This window comes from Somniosus microcephalus, chromosome 19, assembly GCF_052327205.1.
Source record: "Somniosus microcephalus isolate GS21.2 chromosome 19, FLI_Smic_1.0, whole genome shotgun sequence".
Lineage (NCBI taxonomy): Eukaryota > Metazoa > Chordata > Chondrichthyes > Squaliformes > Somniosidae > Somniosus > Somniosus microcephalus.
In genome coordinates, this window is record NC_141005.1 from 45,625,929 (window position 1) to 45,646,546 (window position 20,618).

At 43.2% G+C, this 20,618-nt stretch overlaps 1 protein-coding gene across 1 annotated transcript in view; it reads left to right on the plus strand.

The window, feature by feature from the left end:
- The window catches only part of nipsnap1 (nipsnap homolog 1 (C. elegans)), a 51,867-nt gene that overhangs the window by 299 nt on the left and 30,950 nt on the right, over positions 1–20,618 (plus strand). Inside the window, exons 2-7 of the mRNA XM_085961737.1 lie at positions 3,665–3,798; positions 3,895–3,940; positions 5,801–5,895; positions 7,354–7,424; positions 8,917–9,057; positions 10,428–10,459. Coding sequence (XP_085817863.1) covers positions 3,665–3,798; positions 3,895–3,940; positions 5,801–5,895; positions 7,354–7,424; positions 8,917–9,057; positions 10,428–10,459 — 519 coding nt within the window. The remainder of the gene's footprint in view (positions 1–3,664; positions 3,799–3,894; positions 3,941–5,800; positions 5,896–7,353; positions 7,425–8,916; positions 9,058–10,427; positions 10,460–20,618) is intronic.

Genomic DNA, 20,618 nt, shown 5'->3' on the forward strand with positions numbered 1-20,618 from the left:
ATTACCGCGTGCTTAATGTGTCCCATTCAAAAACAACACTGCGATTCTGCTTCAGAACGCTGTGAAATGTAACCATTTGAAGTTTGTACTTTGACACAATGTTATAGTTCTAACCAGGTTCTTACAGTCAGTTGTATTTACTCAATATTTTGCTGTTAGCTACAAATTAAAACTTACTTTTATGTGTGTGGGTTGGGGTATTTGATTCCTACTCCCTCACTCTTCTCAATAATAAATGTTATGAAATGAGTGGAATTCTCAAATTATTTTGATTTTTTAACTAAATTCTCTGTTTCATAGGTTTTTTTTTAATTGTGATGAATTGACAGTGAAAAATTGCCCACTTTCCAAAGTAAGATGTTCAAAAAAAATTGTCATGTCTTATAGTTAAATAAACCAATCATATTTACTGTCTCTAGCTCAGGGTGCATTCACATTATAAACTGTAGCATTGGTGCAAAAGTGGTTTAGCTTCGCACCAACACTAGTTAGAGTGTAAATGCAGGCAGAATCTGATGTCATGGCTTAACCTGACACCGGAACAAAGCAGAGTAAGATTCCATGGAGAAGGTAGGCAAGCAATGCTTCCCTTTAAAGTCAGGTTGGGCCTTGACACCCAATTCAGTTCAGTGTTGATGGAAAGCTGTTTCGACTTCATACTGCCACTAAGCAGGTGGAGTGTGAATGTGCCATTAGAGTGCACTTATACTGTGGTTTTGGGTGTACATCAAGGTGAGAATAGGTACTTCTACTCGGATGTCAGGTCCTGATCTGACACCCAAGTACAGTCTCGCCAAGTAGCGCGAGCCCTTTTTAAAAACTCCTACACTAGCTGCAGAATAACTCCAGTCTAGTGCAAAGCCACATTTTAAATGTTCTCTGGTTGATGCATCAACCTCTGGGAACTTTGAAACTTCAAATAGATTTGTTAGGTTTCAGGCTTCTCCAGATACTTTTCCTTATGCCCAGCTGCTTCCTATAAACTGAAACAAGACCTTGTTTGAAAAGTAATCTAGGATTAGTATATCTTACACCCATTTATTTTCAGGATAACATGTAGGGTTTCCTTATATCCATCATTTCAGAGGATAATTAATATCAGTCACACCAGATACTTTCATGATAGACTAAACTACCAAACATGTAAGATGATTTACAGCAGCAAACAATACCTGTCAGTTGTAAGTTTAGGTAACACGTTAGCTTTGAATCAGTTCATGTAAGGGTTAAATAATCAAATTGGTCAGTTGAGCTCCTTTGACTGACATTCTTTGCAGATATTTCAGACAAATGATCTTTAAACATTTCTAGCCATTCAGTCCATTCTGATTATAGTCTTGAAATTATATGGGTGTTCCTGTCTGCAGAGTCTGTTGCAACCAAGCTAAAACCACAACTAGCTAGTAAATCTAAAGTGTGTGATCTTTGCACCGACTGAAATCCTTTGAAATACAGTCTCTCCTTCAAGACCAAGATGTTTTAGTTAGAGAATGATCAGGTAGTTCGATTACAAATACACAAACCATGCCAATGACTTGTGGTGTCTGACGAGAGCTGTCTCTGCTGAAGCTACTCTGATCAGATAATGTTGTGGCCTGTTGACATAACTTAATTATTTTTAGCACTTGGATGACTTCAGACACATATCTGTTAGTGGACTTCGTCATCGACGTCTGCCCTTGTTGACAGTAGGCTCTTGAGGTATGGAAAGAGAGTGTTTGAAGACCAGGACCTCAAACCCGGCACTAAGCTCATGGTCTACAGAGCAGCAGTGATACCCGCCCTGCTGTATGCCTCAGAGACATGGACCATGTACAGCAGGCACCTCAAAGCACTGGAGAGGTACCACCAACACTGCTTCAGCAAGATCCTGCAAATCCATTGACAGGATAGGCGCACCAACATCAGTGTTCTCGCGCAGGCCAACATCCCCAGCATCGAAGCTTTGGCCACGCTCGATCAGCTCCGATGGACGGGTCACATCGTCCGCATGCCCGATACAAGACTCCCAAAACAAGCGCTCTACTTGGAGCTCTGACATGGCAAGAGAGCCCCAGGTGGGCAGAGGAAAGACTTCAAGGACACCCTCAAAGCCTCCTTGAAAAAGTGCAACATCCCCACTGAAACCTGGGAATCCCTGGCCCAAGACTGCACAAAGTGGAGGAGAAGCATCCGGGAAGGCGCCGGACACCTCGAGTCTCTTCGCCAGGAGCAAGCGGAAGCCAAGCGCAAGGTGCGCACGTCAACCCAAGCACCCCACCCACCCGCCCCTTCAACCACCGTCTGCCCCACCTGTGACAGAGACTGTAGGTCCCGCATTGGACTCATCAGTCACCTGAGAACTCATTTTTAATGTGGAAGCAAGTCATCCTCAGTTCCAAGGGACTGCCTAAGAAGATCTGTTAGTAATCAACATTGTTAGCATGAACGATTTTTTTTCTGATATGCATGAAGCAAAGCTAGTTTCCTAGCATGCATTTGCTGAAAGCAATTTTGAGGGTGGTATCTTAAAATAACTTGCTATTAAAGCTAAGAAATGCAGTACAAAGAGAGGAGCCATTAACATTGGACAAAAATACTCTACTTTTATCTAAATAATCTTTTTAATGTTAGGATAAAGCAAATGCTTCTCTCTTAATTTCTTAACATTAAACTTACTGTCAGGAGAGCAGAGCACTGGACATATGTCAGAAAGCATACGTGGAGAGCTCGATTGCCACTTTACCTCAGTGCCTGTCAGACTGCGATCAGTCTACAGTATAACGAGTCTTCCAACTGTACATAGCAGTTGTCAGATACTTAGATTGGTAACTACTGTTTAATTTCAGATATAGGTAGGTACATCTGCCAATAAAATATTTTATCTCTTATTTCCTTAATGAGTTTGGGATCGTGTTATGAAAACCCTATGGTAGGCAACTCTGTGGCAACTTTGTGCTGCAATGTGAACTATTACAATGTTTGCAACCTAATTGAAAAGATAAATTTTGTACTGAGGGATACAATGAGATGGTTGAAACTGCTGATTGTACTCTTTCCGTTTACCGATCTGATAAATTATTTTGCAAGACAAATTACAGGAGCCTTGCCTTGCAAAATGGCCCCTTAAAAACCAAAGCTTGAGGCCACCTGAACACTTTTTGATTTGCCTTATCCTTTCTCCCATTCATTTTTACTTTGCTGCACTTGGGGCATTGGCCCTTCAAATAGGCTTCTCAACAGTAAAGAAATGGTAATGATTTGGGTATACAATACCTGCTTCCAAGCCATTGTCAAGGCCAATTTAAGCTGGCCACCATATGTACGAATGGATTGGGAGAGGAGGTTTTTTTTTAATTCATTCATGGGGCGTGGGCATCGCTGGCAAGGCCAGCATTTATTGCCCATCCCTAGTTGCCCTTCAGAAGGTGCATGAACCTGTGTGATTTTATACTTGCTGTCTCTGTCTGTTGGTACAGCTACAGTCTGGCAGTGGCCCTGCCACCCTGTAGCGCTTGGAGCACCGTGCCTCTTGTCTGCACAAAGAAGCTGAAGTATTTTCCACTTTGGTGTTTACACTTCAGTGTCTATACACAGGCCTGTAGGACAGAAACAGCCAATAATTACTCTTCTCCATTTCTATATTAACACACATGAACTTTTCCATCATTTTTTGTGCTTTCAGGGCAAATAGCAAAGGAGAGCAACAGGATAAAGGGTGGTTTCGATCATTCTTTGTCCACAGAGTAAATCAAAGAAAAGATGCTCACTCGAATCTTCTTTCCAAGAAGGAGACCAGCAGCTTGTACAAAATGCAGTGTAAGTGCGAATTGTTCAGTCCACACCTTTTAATCATTATATCAAAATGCAACTGATAGTTTAACTCATACTGAAAGATCTTTGTTTTTGTCTTAGTTCATAATGTGAAGCCAGAATGTCTGGATGCATACAACAGTTTATCGTAAGTTCCCTACCTCTTAAAAATCAGTTGATGTTATTTATAGAGTGGCCGTGGCCTCTAAAGCTGTGTGATATGGCATTTTGTGTGTTACTTTCTGTGATGAATTCCTCCACACCAGCACATTCCATACAGTTGCATAGCCTCGCCCCTCCCTATCTCTGTAACCTCCTACAGCCCCCTGAGATATCTGCGCTCCTCCAGTTCTGGTCTCTTGCACATCCCCGATTTTAATCGCTCCACCATTGGCGGCCGTGGCTTCACCAAACCACTTGACCAAACATAGCACACCAGCATAAATAACAACAGAAAATGCTGGAAAAACTCAGCAATCGTAGCACACCAGCAACTTGCCACGTGTGCAAATTGTCAGTTCTGCATGTTTAAATGTAGTATCCTGTTTTTTATCTTCACCTTATTTCATGTGATATGAATACTTTCATTTGACTGTTAAATAATAAATTGTATTCCAAGAAAAAAATTAACCTAATGATGCTCTCCACCCTCACAAACACCCTGTAGGATAAAATTTGTTTAGCTTTCCTTGTGTTCTCTCCCACCAAATATCTTAGTACTTTTTTAATATTTGTTCTCTGGCTGCAGACGATGCTGACAAGACCATATTTAATGCCCATCCCTAGTTTCCCTGAGAAGATGGTGGCGGGCTACTTTCTTGAACCACTGCAGTCCTTGTAGTGATGTTGCTTCCACTATCGTGGGAGGTCGAGAATTCCAAGGTCTTGACCCGGTGATGGTGAAGCAATAGTTTAATATAATGCCTGGGCCATTTTCTTTCTCTTACTGCTCTTTCTTTTTTACGCAGTTGTTTTACAGCTCAGTCGCTTTCTAAACTACTCCAGAGGGCATTAAGAGTCAACATCATATTGTGAGACTGAGGTTCCATGTTGTGGTGGCAGGTGAAGGACATTAAGGAACCACTTGGGTTTTTAACGACACTCTGGATGATAGCCCACAAATGACCAATTTTCACAACTTGCTGTGGTGGGATTTACACAATCTCTGGGTTGCTAGGCTATTGCTCCAGTAGTTCCCAGTGACCTTTGCCTTTCCTTGCTGTGTTTGGTGTTGTGCAAGTTTTGTCTAATTTCTTCTACTTGACTCATTCCAGCTGGTTCATACAGAACTAAATTACTGTAGTTTCCTTGCAGCAACCAGCAGAGAAAAGAATGGTGAGGTACTGTGAAAACCGAACAATGCCTCAACCATGATCATTTTCAAAAATCTAAATTTTTTAAATAATTAGTAAGCACTGTGCAGCGAAACACAAAAGCATTATAAACTGGGGGAAGACTTTTCTGCTTACAATTGCTTAAGTTACTTCACTGTCAGCTCCTTGTGCTTTGAGAGACCTTTATTTCTGTCCAAGAAATGTTACCACCTGCCTTACTAAATTTCAGTAATTTAACATGTTATTTCACTCAAAAAATGTAGCACCATTTCTTCATAGTCATGTACTCTGACCTTAGTGCCTTAGGCCACCTAATCTTTCATGTCCTGGCAAATTATTTATGAATAAACTTTTGAACTAAAAGCTTGTTAATATTCATCGTGGTTTCATTTTCTCTTCAAATATTAGTGACCATATTATTTTGTGCTGTCTATATTTCCACAAATATCAGGCCAATTGTTGATTAAAAACTAGAGCCCCACCCATATTAATAAATTTGAAATATATAAATTTACTAAGGGATTGCGTGTTTTTTTGGAACTAACTTCTTCATTTTTCACAAAATATTAAAATACCAATATTGATATTCAGCTCCACTGAAAGATGCATTTGATGTGCCTAGATTTAGATTGTTTGTCTTTTGGTAAATAAAAATCCTTTGTTAATGACCACAGGGAGCAAATATTGCAAAAGCTACACAACGACCCTGAATACCCATGTGAGATCGTAGGGAGCTGGAATACGTGGTATGGTGAACAGGACCAATCGGGTAAGTCTTCCATTCAGCCTTGATTCAATTTGTACCCTATTTTAATTTTCCTCATTTTCCCTCTTAGACTATGGTTAGAGCCATCAAGATTTTCTTCATTTGCTATCACTCTTGGCCTCACTAGGGTAGATTTTCAATTTGCTACTCAAGCCTGAAACTGCCATTGTGAATCGGCCACCCGATATAGAAACTGTCCAATTTTCACTGCAGTTGAAATCAATGGTAATGACAATCAGGTGGTTTCTATAATCGGCACCGATCCGCAACAATGGTTTTACACCTGGGCGGCAAGTCAAGAATCCACCATCTCCTCCTGAGGCTAAAGCTGCCTCCAGAAAGTTTGGTTTTCTCTTTCGTACCAAACACTCCTTTTGCCTTCAACAATTCTTTGAAGCACAAGACTTGAAGACTGCTTCCATATTTGCTCCTCCAGTGCCTTTCTCACACTGCTGAATATAAACATAAAATGTTGTTGTTAGGTAAGTGCTCCCTCTCTCAGCTCTAGCCACCAAACTTCCTTTCTGTGTCACAATTTGTTTCCCCTTGCTTTAATTTGTCGATACTATATGCTCATTGTTCCTCTAAACTTTCCTCTCTTCTTCCACTCAGGTTACAAATGCATATTCCTGCATAGTCTTCATCCTCCTGCTGTTGAAATTAAGCCTGACTGCAACATTTCCTCATTTAACTCATTCATTCTTTCCCAGGACCTCAGAACTATGGAACTACTTGCCTCTCTGCTTTCTGCTACAATTTATAGCTTTTAAAATCCAAGCTAAACACTGATTCTTGATTTGCCTCAACTCTAACCTTGGTGGTGCCCTGCAATATGAGTGTGGACCTTTCACTTTGGTTTCTTAATTTAAAAAAGAAGGATGTTTGCATGCAGAATCTTCGGTATGCTTGAGTTTACACGAGCCTGATTTTTGTCTTCTGACCAAATGGGTCCTTTAAAACTTCAGAAGTGCATACGTGGGCTGTGGGGCTGCTGTGTCCACAGTGTATCACTCATTACCTGCTACACGCCATCTGACAAAACATTACCTGGTGCCAACTATGTACAGCTAAATTGCACTGGCAAGATAAACCAGTAGAGGTTACATTGTATGAAATGTAAACAGAAAAAGCTGGAAATACTCAGCAGCATCTGTGGAGAGAGAAACAGAGTTAACCCGAAGGGTCACAGACCTGAAACATCAACTCTGTTTCTCGCTCCACAAATGCTGCCTGACCTGCTGAGTATTTCCAGCATTTTCTGTTTATATTTCAGATTTCCAGCATCGCAGTATTTTGCCTTTTACATTGCAATAACCTTAGCAAAGGTTCATTATTGTGGAGGAACTCCTCAAAATGCCCGTGGCATATAATTTATTACTGCATATAACCAGATTTCTTCTTTCATACTGTAACACCGTTTTTGTGTACACGGCAAATTTGTCATCGTTTTATTTTGCACAGTGCATTTGTGGCGGTTTTCTGGTGGTTATCCTGCTTTGACAGATGCTATGGAGAAGCTTAAACAAAATAAGGTAATAGATGAAAGCCAATGCTTCAGACATCCAACCTCAGACAGTTAAATTTATTTTCACTTTATACAGTCAACATTAGTCTGTACACATGCTTGTATTTTTCTAATGGGTAGTGTGTAAATGAATAACTGTGTTGAGAAGAAGAATGGATTAAGACAAATACGCTAATGCTGATGTGACCTGATATTGTGATACTGTGTGTTTTCTATGACTATAAGACATGCCAATGTAAAGGTTAAAAATGACTGACTTATTTAAACAAATTTCAGACCACCAGTCATTACTGCTGGTGTGGACAACTTGGACAAAAGTGACCATCCCATACTTCTCTATCATTTCACCTCCATGGCAGTGCCCTAGCTTGGTTCCACATCTACCTGTCCCAACGCAGCAAGCGCATTTCCTGCTGTGGCTTCTTCTCTAGTGGCTTGTCCCCCTAAAAATGCATGGACACCTCAGGTGTGCCCCAATGTTCCATCCGTGGCCCTTTTTCCTCATCTATATGCTGCCCATTTGTGACATCATCATAGGCATGGGGTCAGCTTCCATGCGTATATTGACACCCAACTCAATCTCTGCATCACAACCCTTAACCCCACAGCCACCAGTGTGCCGTTCAACTGCTTGTCCAGTATCAAGCCATGGATTAACTTTCCCCATCTTAATATTGGCAAGATTGAAGCCATCATGTTTTCCCATTTAAAAAGCCCACACTCTAGTCCCTGGTTTCATCCCTTCCTCTGGCTTCTCACTCAGGCTTAACCCATCAGTGCCTGTTTGACCCTAAACTGAGCTTCAAACCCCATATCATAGCCACTAACATCTGCCTATTTTCATCTCATCATCATCACCCCCCTCAGCCCCTACTTCATCCATTGCCACTAAAATTCTCATCCATGCAATCATCACTGTTAGGCTCAATCATTCTAATACTCTCATCTCCAGTCTTTCTAGATATCAGAAAACTCATCCAAAACTCTTCCCCTGAAATTCTGTCCCAGTAAATCTTGGTCCCTTACATCCCCTTATCCTTCCCAACCTCCATTGGATCCCCAACACCCAAATCCATGCCCTCATCTACAAGCCACTCATTCCATGGCCTTGTCCTGCCCCATCTCTGGAACCTTCCTTATGTGCCAGCACAGGCCCACTGTTTTTCTGAATCAGGGTTCCTCTTCAGCCGTCCTGGCCCTAACACCAGAATACTTTTCCCAAATCTCTCTGTCTTGTTACCTTCCTCAAAATTCTCCTGAAACCCTACTCGACTGACCATGCCTTTAGTCAGCTTCCCCAACTCTGCTCAATGTCTGGTTTCACTTCTGTGAAGTGCTTTGGGATATTTTATTAAGTTGAAAGTGTCAGATAAATAAATGCAGGTTGTTGTTGTGTAAAACTACTGGTTTTATTGTCAGTTTATTGGAAATGTTGAGACTCTTTCTAGTGTATTCCTGTTTGAGCATTTGGATGATTGACTGCTTTCCATATTTTTCAGGAATATTTGGAATACCGAAAGGAAAGAAGCAAGATGTTGCTGGCTCGTAAGAATCAGTTACTCTTGGAATTCAGTTTTTGGAATGAACCATTACCAAGGCCAGGACCTAATATTTATGAACTTAGGACCTACTATTTAAAGGTAGATCACTCTAATAGAGAATTTAATGTCCAGTGCCTTGTAGGAATCAACGGTAGATTTAAAAGGTAGGGGAATGGATAGCTATTTCGGAGAACTAGCACATGTCCAATGAGTTGAATGGCTTCCTTCTCTGCTGTAAAATTCTATGGCTGTGAATTTCCTCAGAGTGAGCGGGGTTTCTGACCCACTTCCATCCAGTGAGGATATAGCGGCAGAGTAGGAGCAGCTCCAAGGAAATTCCGACCTATGATTCTATACACCAATTGAGCATAAGTAACTACTGAGAGAAAAACAAGATCTTTCTGCTAAAACTGCTCTGAAATTCTACTCCAGAGTTCACATTGTGATGCAACTTCCATTATATTTCATCAAATACAGTAGTATTTCTACTAGTAAACTGGAAATTTGAGCCGTGTGTAATATATTAATTGGTTTTTGGTGGAATGTGTGTTGAGATAGGCTCCCTCTTTGTAATGCATTATCTCCCTTCTCCATCACCATCCCTATCTAATAATATGGAAACCTACCTGTTAGCCTCTGCCAGTCTCACTCTCTGTGAGAGTGACTTGAGGTGACTCATTCCTTTTTTTGTCCCCTCGCTGCGGAGAAACACCAACCCTGCACTCAGTGCCACCCCAAGGAAGATTTCGGCATGTGGAGAATTGTGGGGACAAACTTCCTTCTGAACACTCTGTGATGGCACCAGCTTAAAAATGTCAATCCAAAAGGCTACAACATTTCCGCAAGAAAATCTTATTGGCAGGGCACGGGGGGTGAAGGGAGGTATTTGTGGTAACAACGAATCGCCAGATCATTTTGAAATTATAACTGGGAGGGTACATAACAGAGAGAGAGAGATGTGTGTGAAAAATACTTCACTGAAGGCCCAAAACACAGAGCTGAATTTCCATGTACTGCTTCCATTAACAAGCGACTAGCTAGTCACAGCGTGCCATTGGCACAGGCCTGGGAGCAGATCCTGACTGCAAATAGTCTGTGGTGCAGGGGGACTTAAAAGGAGAAAAAAAAATGTAGGTTTTTTTCTTTCAACACACCATCGTAACCACATGCTCAACTTCCACGTGGAAGAGCTGTTTATTGTCCGCATCATACACTCAGCACAGACCATCAGAATGGCCATAATCAGCATTTTAATCAGGATGGTGAAGAGCTGAATGCATTTGCTGCATTCTCAGCTGTAGGTTAAGGTGACATTTTTTTTTTTAATTTATTAGGATCCGGCCAATAGATTTTACTCTAGTTACGAGAACTCAATACATTAGTTGCTTAAAGGGATTTATTTTATTCTAACAATTATCAGTTGGACAGCGAATCTAATACCAAATGTGATTTATTTTTTCCCTTTCCAGCCGGGGACCATGATTGAATGGGGTAACAACTGGTAAGTAAGTGATGACAGGTCTAAACAAACTTAAAAGGGTTGTAATTGTTATGTCACCTGTTCATGGTTTGTATAATCTCATATCAAAGCGATTTGTAAATGTACAGTGGTCCAAGATGTTGCCATATCCATAACTTTTGTATTCCTGTAAAGATTTAAAACTTTTTTCAGCCAGTCTTGTTCAGTTTAGTGTTTGAAGTTGCAATGCTGCCCCACAGTTTTTAAAATCATTCTAAAAGCACCTTAACATGGGGAGGAAAAATCATTTTAAAATTTTGGAGGGATAGTAAACTTTGTACGTTTTCACTTTAATTTTAATGTGATAAAGTCCCTAGTCTTAATTCCATAAATACATCAGTTCTGTTATTATGCAGCAACCTATTGTATAATTTATGAACCCATAAAGTTCCACTGAATAAATCCTAAAGTTATATCTCTTGCCGTGCCATGCAATGCTAAATACCTTTAGATCCTACATCACTATGAACTATAGATAGAACCACTGTGGTTGGGGGTGGGGAGGAAGTCAGCACTTAACCCAACTCCTCATTCCAAACCTGGAACTGCCCCAGATATTCCCCCAATTCTTTATAAGAGCTTCTCCTGTGAGCAACATATCTGGGGCCTTTTTCATCCTCACTATCAGCCCTGTGTGGCTGTAAGAAAAAAATATTTATTTAAATCTCACACTGTCGAGGGAATAGAGTAGTATAAAATAAAAGCAAAATACTGCGGATGCTGGAAATCTGAAATAAAAACAGAAAATGCTGGAAATACTCAGCAGTTCAGGCAGCATCTGTGGAGAGAGAAACAGAGTTAACGTTTCGGGTCGATGACCCTTCGTCAGAACTGGAAAAAGCTGGAGATGGAACAGGTTTTTAAGCAAGTGCAGGGGCAGGGAAAGGGGGGGGAGGGGAGGAAAGAACAAAAGGGAAGGTCTGTGATAGGATGGAAGGCAGGAGAGATTAAGAGACAAAAGGAATAATGGTGCAAGGCAAAAGGAGATGGTAATGGGACAAGTTAAGAAACAAAAGATGGCTCTAGATGAAGTGTAAATGGCACTGGCAGAGTGAAAGACAGCTGCCATGTGAGAGAGAGAGAAAAAAATAAATGGAAAAAAAAAAGATAGGGGCAGAATAGAGTATTGTGTTTGGTGCACAGAAGCGCAGACTGGTAGGACACAGGATTGAGTGTTTGAGCTTCTGCTTTCAGCCATGCCTTTGCAGAGATGAGGCTACATGCTTCTCCAGCTGGAAGGAAAATTGGCAGCTGAGTCACTCCAGGTCACTCCCACCACCTCCTGAAGGTCTGGGAGCAGGTTTCCCGCCCACATCTGTTGGGAGCAGGGGGCATGGGAGTATGGCACTGGAACAAAAAGAGGAAAAATAGGGTTAACAAACATAACTTAGCGTTTCATAAAGTACATTCAATGAAGACAAGGGAGAGATTATCAAGCTGCTAATTCAATTGAAAAGTTCACAAACAAGCAGCACATGGTGTAGTCTGAAATCCTGTTTGATTTTGAGCCTTGTAATGCACTCAGAATCAATTCTATATTGGAGCAATTGAAGGAAACAGGATGCCGTTTGTGTTTTTAATGCAAGGGTATTTTAGAAAGTACTCCAAAAAATGTTTTAAATTGTGGTGATTTTGGCTGCAGCGCCACTGTGTACAATGCAATTATATCAGTTTTTAAATTTGTGTCTTAATCTGAGAAATTTTCTCCGCATGAGAGCCTATGACAGTTACACATAATAGACAGATTTTAAGTAAATAATTGAATGACCTAGTTTCAATCTCTGGTCTGTGCAGAGTTAGCTGATCACCGCCAATGTAGCAAAAAGGGGGGCTACAGTTGTTTTCAGTGGCCCTAGGTTAAGGAAGGAAAAATCTGTCAGGCTTCTTGCTCCTGATCGCTATCCAGCAGCCTCTTCTGGAAATGCACATCTGATAACAACAGGATGGGGTCAATTGTGATTTTCCATGACTGTTGAATAGCCTGCTGGTTGTTGATGTTCAGGACCAGAGGAGGTTTAGCAAGCATGGAACCATCTCCCAGCAATGGAGACAGTGAGGAGAAAGTTGGAGCGGATAGAAAAAGTGTAACACAGTGTTCCTAGGCTAGCTAGGGCACAAAAACAAATCAGTGTCCTGATCCCTGATGGCTGTCCCGTGATCCCTGCTGAAAAGTGCAAGTGGAAGGATGTCAGGAGGACAGGATCAGGGTCAACTGTGATATCCCTCCATGGTCAGATAACCTGCTAATACTCAATGTTGAGGCTCACACATGAAGAATTACCACTTTAATGAAGTAGTGGAGAGCTGCCAGCACCTGTTTACCTTTCCCCCGGAAGAGCCAGTGCCTTCAGCTCAGGAGGGGAGAAACTTGGAAGGAAAATGGCTGAAGAATGTGTGACACTTGAATGGTTTACTTTGCTGACAGGCATTTTTTTTTACAAAATTGCATAACCATAAAAAAGGCAAACTGAATTATTTGGTTTTGTTTCTAGAGACATAGAATACAAAAGCAAGAAGCTAATGTTGAACTTAACCTATTAGACCATAGTTAGAATATTGTGATACAAGTAAAATACTGCAGATGCTGGAAATCTGAAATAAAAACAGAAAATTATGGAAATACTCAGCAGGTCAGGCAGCATCTGTGGAGAGAGAAGCAGAGTTAATGTTTCAGGTCAATGACCTTTTGTCAGAATTGGAAAAAGTTAGAGATAAACAGATTTTAAGCAAGGGCAGAGGCAAGGAAAGGAGGGAGGGGAAAGAACAAAAGGAATGGTCTGTGATTGGGTGGAAAGCAGGAGAGATTAAATGACAAAAGGGATGATTGTACAAAGCAAAAGGAGATGGAAATTGGACAAGTAAAGAAACAAAAGATGAGTCTAGAAGAGGTGTAAATGGGAATGGCAGAATCATCAACAGCTGCCATCTGAAAAAATGGGGGCAGAGGTTATGGTCTGAAATTGTTGAACTCGATGTTGAGTCCAGAAGGCTGTAAAGTGCCTAATTGAAAGATGAGGTGCTATTCCTTGAGCTTCGTTGGAACAGTGTAAAAGGCCGAGGTCAGAGTGGGAGTGGAGTGGAGGATTAAAGTAACAGGAGACCGGAAGCTCGGGGTCACGCTTACAGACTGAATGGAGGTGTTCCACAAAGCGATCACCCAATCTGCATTTGGTCTCTCCAATGTAGAGGAGACCGCACTGCAAGCAGCGAATATAGTAATTATTAAAATGTGATAAATCCATGTAGTGAGACAAGGACGCGAAGAGGCGATATCGTAGAATTAACACGAGTACTTTATTAACAAACAGAGTAACAAACATCATGCCTGCATCCTGGCATTTCACCTTTTGACCTAGACAGGAAGCAAACCTCTGACCTTAACAGGAAGCAAACCTCTGACCTTAGCAGCAGAATTGGCTACAGCACCACCTGGTGGATAACCTTAATCATAACATCCCAGATTACTATATCCCTCCCCCCTTAAGATTTCAGTATGAATTTCTTAACAAACAACCATTCCTGAGGGTCACATAAGGAGTCTCCATTCATCATGTTCCATACTTGACGAATCTAACAGTTCAGTATCAATCTCTCTGGTGGCTTGTGAGTCCTTTGTGAACGTCTAACAGTAAAGTCCCTGCTCGTTTGTGGTGAAGCCACCAGCTGCTCCTGAGCAGTGCTCAGAGTATCTGACTCTGCAATGATGGTTTCCTCTTGACGAATAGGTTCCTGTGGAATTGGCTCTGTCCCTGGTGGTGGCACCACAGATGCACTTGGATAACTGGGGGCAACCCTGTCTTCAGTCATTGCATCTGGAACCTTCATTTCAATTTCCCCTTGTCCCCTTAACAAACAGAGTAACAAACATCATGCCTGCATCCTGGCATAAAAATTGCAAGTAAATCGTTGTTTCACCTGGAAAGAGAGTTTGGGGCCCTGGACAGTGGGAAGGGAGGAGGTAAAAGGGCAGGCGTTGCATCTCCTGCGCTTGCACGGGAAGGTGCTGTGGGAAGGGGAGGGGGTATTGGGGGTGATTGAGGAGTGGACCAGGGCGTTGCGGAGGGAGCGGTCCCTTCGGAATCCTGAAAGGGGAGGGGAAGATGTGTTTGGTGGTGGGATCACGCTGGAGGTGGCGGAGGATGATCCATTGAATATGGAGGCTGGTGGGGTGAAAGGTGAGGACAAGGGGAACCCTATCGTGGTTCTGGAAGGGAGAGGAAGGGGTGAGCGCTGAAGTGTAGACATGGTCGAGGGCCATGTCATCCACGGTAGAGGGGAATCTTCAGTTGAGGAAAAAGAAAGACATATCTGAAGCACTAGTAGGGAAGGAGGCATCATCAGAATGGAGAAACTGGGAGAATGGAATCGAGTCCTTACAGGAAGCTGGGTGGGAGGAAGTGTAGTCCAGGTAGCTGTGGGAATCAGTGGGCTTATAGTGGATGTTTGTCGATAGCCTATCCCCAGAAATGGAGACAGAAAAGTCGAGGAAGGGAAGAGTCGGAGATGGACCATGTGAAGGTGAGGGCAGGGTGGAAACTGGAAGCAAAATGAATGACATTTTTTAGTTCAGGGCGAGAGCAGGAAACTGCATCGATACAGTCATCAATGTACCGGAAAAAGAGGCAACGGAGGAGACCTCAGTAGGACTGGAACAAAGAATGTTCCACATATCCCACAAAAAGGCAGGCATATCTAGGACCCATGCGGGTTCCCATAGCAACGCCTTTAATTTGCAGGAAATGAGTGGAGTCAAATGAGAAGTTGTTCAATGTGATTGGATGTCCATGGTGAAAAGGAGATGGTTGGGGCCAGGAAACTGGAAACTGTTAAAGTGGCGGAGGGCATCGGAAGAGTTGCGGATGTAGGTGGGAAGAGACGAGGAGAAAAAATAGAGTTCAGATAGGAAGATATCAGTACCATGGGGCAAGAACAGGCTGAAACGATGGGTCGACCAGGGCAGTCCTGTTTGTGGATCTGGGAAGGAGGTAGAAGCGGGCTGTGTGGGGTTGGGGGACTTTGAGGTTGGCGGCTGTGGAGGGAAGATGCCAGAGGAGGGGAGGTCAGTGACAGTCTTTGAAATGATGGCTTGATGTTTGGTGGTGGGGTCATGGTCCAGGGGGAGGTAGGAGGAGGTGTCGGAGAGTTGGCATTCAGCTTCCGCAAGGTAGAGGTCAGTTTGCCAAACAACAACAGTGCCACCTTTGTCAGCAGGTTTAATGACAATGTTGGGTCTGAGAGAGGGAGGTAGTTTGGAATGAGTGGAGGGACCAAAGAAATTGAGACGGCCAATGTCACACCGGCAGTTCACAATGAAAAGATCCAGAGAGGGGTCCAGGTAGAACGAGAATTCTGAAAATAGGAGAAATGTTCCGCTGTGCGGGAGGAAGACTCCTGGCCAAAGTGCGCACGGAGACGAAGGCGATGGTAAAAGAGCTCCGCGTCATGCCGAGCTCGAAATTCATTGAGATGGGGGTATAAGGGGATGAAGCTCAGGCCTTTGCTGAGGACTAGTCGTTCAGGGTCAGAGAGGGGAAGGTCAGAGGGGATAGTGAAAACACGGCAGAGGGTGAGATTGGACGAAGGGCGGCTGGGGTCAGAGGAAAGTGAAGGGAAAGAAGGTTCTGGAGGTGTGTTGCTTAGAATCTTGTGTACAGCTTTAGGCACCCATTATAGGAAATTGTACAGATTCACTAGGGTATGATCAGGGATATGGGGTTATAGTCATGAAGAGAAAGTTATGAATTTTTTAAAATTATAGTTGAGAAGGTTAAGGGTGGCCTGTTAGAGAGCTTTAAAATTTTGAATGGTTATGATAGGATAAATAGTGATAGATTGTTTACACTGGTCAGCGAGGTAGTAACCGGTACCAGATGATTGTTACCTTGCCATCTTGTGATTTTTCCAAAATTGCCCTGTTGCTGTCGAGTACTGTACTGCAAACGGCCTTCCTTGTGAACAATTAGAGGATGTAATCCTCAGTTTCAAACCTGTTTGCATCTTTTATGACTCATAATCCTTCTTTAACTGCCCTCTTGCTGTTGTAGTACTGAAATAAATTTTAACTGTTACGGTTTGTTTCTACTAGGTCTCTTTTTGCCCCATGATCACCCTCAGCATGTTTCTATTCTTCCCAATGAACACCTTCCCTTTTCCCCCACATTTAGTGTCACACTTATTTAGTCTGAGCTTAATGATGCTCGGTGTATATTTATTCTTTTAAAGGCGCTCCACTTCTCCACTGAGGTGTTGATAAACATCCTTCCCCGATCTGTTTGATTTAATTGTTGCATTGATTCTTTGAAATTATCTCTTTCAAAGTTATACACCTTGTTCCTGATATTGGGAAGACTGAAGCCATTGTCTTCGGTCCCCGCCACAAACTCTGTTCCCGAGCCACCGACTCCATGGCTCTCCCTGACGACTGACTGAGGTGAACCAGACTGTTTGCAACTTTGGTGTCATATTTGACCGCTAGATGAGCTCCCGACCACATATCCGCGCCATCACCAAGACCGCCTACTTCCACCTGACATCCTTTGTGACTGTGATAAAGGTTAACTATCCCTCCTCGTCCTTCTCGACCTGTCTGCAGCCATTGACACGGTTGACTACACCATCCTCCTCCAACACCTCTCCACCGTCATCCAGCTGGGTGGGACTGCACTCGCCTGGTTCCATTCTTATCTATCTAATTGTAGCCAGAGAATCACCTGCAATGGCTTCGCTTCCGGCTCCCACATCGTTACCTCTGGGGTCCCCCAAGGATCTATCCTTGGCCCCTTCCTATTTCTCATCTTAGGCATATAAATAGTAAACAGTTAGTAAGAGGAGGGGTGGGGCTGATTAGAGACCAAAAAGGAGACCTACACATGGAGGCAGAGGGCATGGCTGAGGTACTAAATGAGAATTTTGCATCTGTCTTTACCAAGGAAGAAGATGCTGCCAAAGTCATAGTGAAAAAGGAGGTAGTTGAGATACTGGATGGGCTAAAAATTGATAAAGAGGAGGTACTAGAAAGGCTGGCTATAATTGAAGTAGATAAGTCACCAGGGCCGGATGGATTGCATCCTCGGATGCTGAGGGAAGTAAAGGTGGAAATTGCGGAGATACTGACCATAATCTTCCAATCCTCCTTAGATACGGGGGGTGGTGCCAGAGGACTGGAGAACTGCAAATGATACACTCTTGTTCAAAAAATGGTGCAAGGATAAACCCAGCAACTACAGGCCTGTCAGATTAACATCGGTGATGGGGAAGTTTTTAGAATCGATAATCAAGGACAAAATTAACAGTCACTTGGACAAGTGTGGATTAATTAAGGGAAGCCAGCATGGATTTGTTAAAGGCAAATTGTGTTGAACTAACTTGGTTGAATTTTTTTATGAGGTAACAGAGAGGGTTGATGAGGGCAATGCGGTTGATATGGTGTACGTGGACTTCCAAAAAGCGTTTGATAAAGTGCCACATAAGAGGCTTACCAGCAAAGTTGAAGCCAATGGAATAAAAGGGACAGTGGCAGCATGGATATGAAATTGGCTAAGTGACAGGAAACAAAGAGTAGTGGTGAACGGTTGTTTATCGGACTGGAGGAAGGTACACAGTGGTGCTCCCCAGGGGTTGGTACTAGGACCACTGCTTTTCTTGATATATATTAATGACTTGGACTTGGGTGTACAGGGCACAATTTCAAAATTTGCAGACGACACAAAACTTGGAAGCATAGTGAACAGTGAGGAGGATGGGGATAGACCTCAAGGGGACATAGACAGGCTGGTGGAATGGGTGGACAGGTGGCAGATGAAATTTAATGCAGAAATGTGATACATTTTGATAGGAAGAATGAGGAGTAGCAATATAAACAAAAGGGTACAAATCTAAAGGGGTTGCATGAATAGAGAGACCTGGGGGTATATGTGCACAAATCGTTGAAGGTGGCAGGGCAGGTTGAGAAAGGAGTTCTAAAAGCATACGGGATCCTGGGCTTTTTTTTAAAATTTGTTTTATTGGATGTGGGCATCGCTGGCAAGGCCAGCATTTATTGCCCATCCCTAATTGTCCTTGAGAAGGTGGTGGTAAGCTGCCTTCTTGAACCACTGCAGTACATGTGGTGAAGATACTCCCACAGTGCTATTAGGGAGGGAGTTCCAGGATTTTGACCCAGTGACGATGAAGGAGCAGCGATATACTTCTAAGTCAGGATGGTGTGTGACTTGGAAGGGAACTTGGAGGTGATGGTGCTCCCATGCACCTGCTGCCCTTGTCCTTCTAGGTGGAAGAGGTCGCGGGTTTGGGAGGTGCTGCTGAGGAAGCCTTGGCGAGTTGTTGCGGTGCATCTTGTAGATGGTACACACTGCAGCCACGGTACGCCGGTGGTGGAGGGAGTGAATGTTTAAGGTGGTGGATGCGGTGCCAATCAAGTGGGCTGCTTTGTCTTGGATGGTGTCGAGCTTCCTGAGTGTTGTTGGAGCTGCACTCATCCAGGCAAGTGAGGATGTTTCCATCACGCTCCTTACTTGTGCCTTGTAGATGGTGGAAAGGCTTTGGGGAGTCAGGAGGTGAGACACTCGCCACAGAATATCTAGGCTCTGACCTGCTCTTGTTGCCACAGTATTTATGTGGCTGGTCCAGTTAAGTTTCTGGTCAATGGTGACCCACCAGGATGTTGATGGTGGGAGATTCGGCAATGCTAATACCGTTGAACGGCAGGGGGAGGTGGTTAGATTCTCGCTTGTTGGAGATAGTCATTGCCTGGCACTTCTGTGGCGCGAATATTACCTGCCACTTATCAGCCCAAGCCTGAATGTCGTCCAGGTCTTGTTGCATGCAGGCATGAACTGCTTCATTAACTGAGGAGTTGTGAATGGCGCTGAACACTGTGCAGCCATCAGTGAACATCCCCATTTCTGACCTTACGTTGGAGGAAAGGTCATTAATGAAGCAGCTGAAGATGGTTGGGCCTAGGACACTGCCCTGAGGAACTCCTGCAGCGATGTCCTGGGGCTGTGATGATTGACTTTCAATCACCAGAACCATCATTCTTTGTGCTAGGTATGAGTCCAGCCAGTGGATCGGTTTCCCCCCGATTCCCATTGACTTCAGTTTTACTAGGACTCCTTGATGCCACACTCAGTCAAATGCTGCCTTGATAGATATGTGAAGAGAAAAAGATTGGTGAAGTCAAGCGTAGGTCCCTTGCAGTCAGAATCAGGGGAATTTATAATGGGGAACAAAGAAATGGCAGACCAACTAAATACATATTTTGGTTCTGTCTTCACAAAGGAGGACACAAATAACCTCACAGAGATACCGGGGAACATGGGGTCTGATGAAAGGGTGGAACTGAAAGAAATCAGTATTTGTAGGGAAATGGTGTTAGGAAAATTGATGGGACTGAAGGCCGATAAATCCCCAGGGCCTGATAATCTACATCCTAGGGTACTTAAGGAAGTGGCCCTAGAAATAGTAGATGCATTGCTGGTCATCTTCCAGAACTCGATAGACTCTGGAACAGTACCCATGGATTGGAGGGTAGCTAATGTTACCCCACTATTCAAAAAAGGTGGTAGAGAAAAAGCAGGGAATTATAGACCGGTAAGCCTGACATCGGTAGTGGGGAAAATGCTAGAGTCCATTATAAAAGATGTAATAGCAGAGCACTTGGAAAGCAGTGACAGGATCGGACAAAGTCAACATGGATTTACAAAAGGTAAATCATGCTTGACTAATCCACTGGAACTTTTTGAGGATGTAACTGGTAGAATAGATAATGGAGAACCAGTGGATGTGGTATATTTGGACTTTCAGAAGGCTTTCGATAAGGTCCCGCATAAGAGATTAGCGTGCAAAATTAAGGCACATGGGATTGGGGGCAAGGTATTGACTTGGATAGAGAACTGGTTGGCGGACAGAAAGCAAAGAGTTGGAATAAACGGGTCGTTTTCCGAGTGGCAGGCAGTGACTAGTGGGGTACCGCAAGGATCGGTCCTAGGACCCCAGCTGTTCACAATATATATTAATGATCTGGACGAGGGAATTGGATGTAATATCTCCAAATTTGCAGATGACACAAAGCTGGGTGGGAGGGTATGCTGTGAGGAGGATGTCGTGAAACTCCAGTACGATTTGGACAGGTTAGGTGATT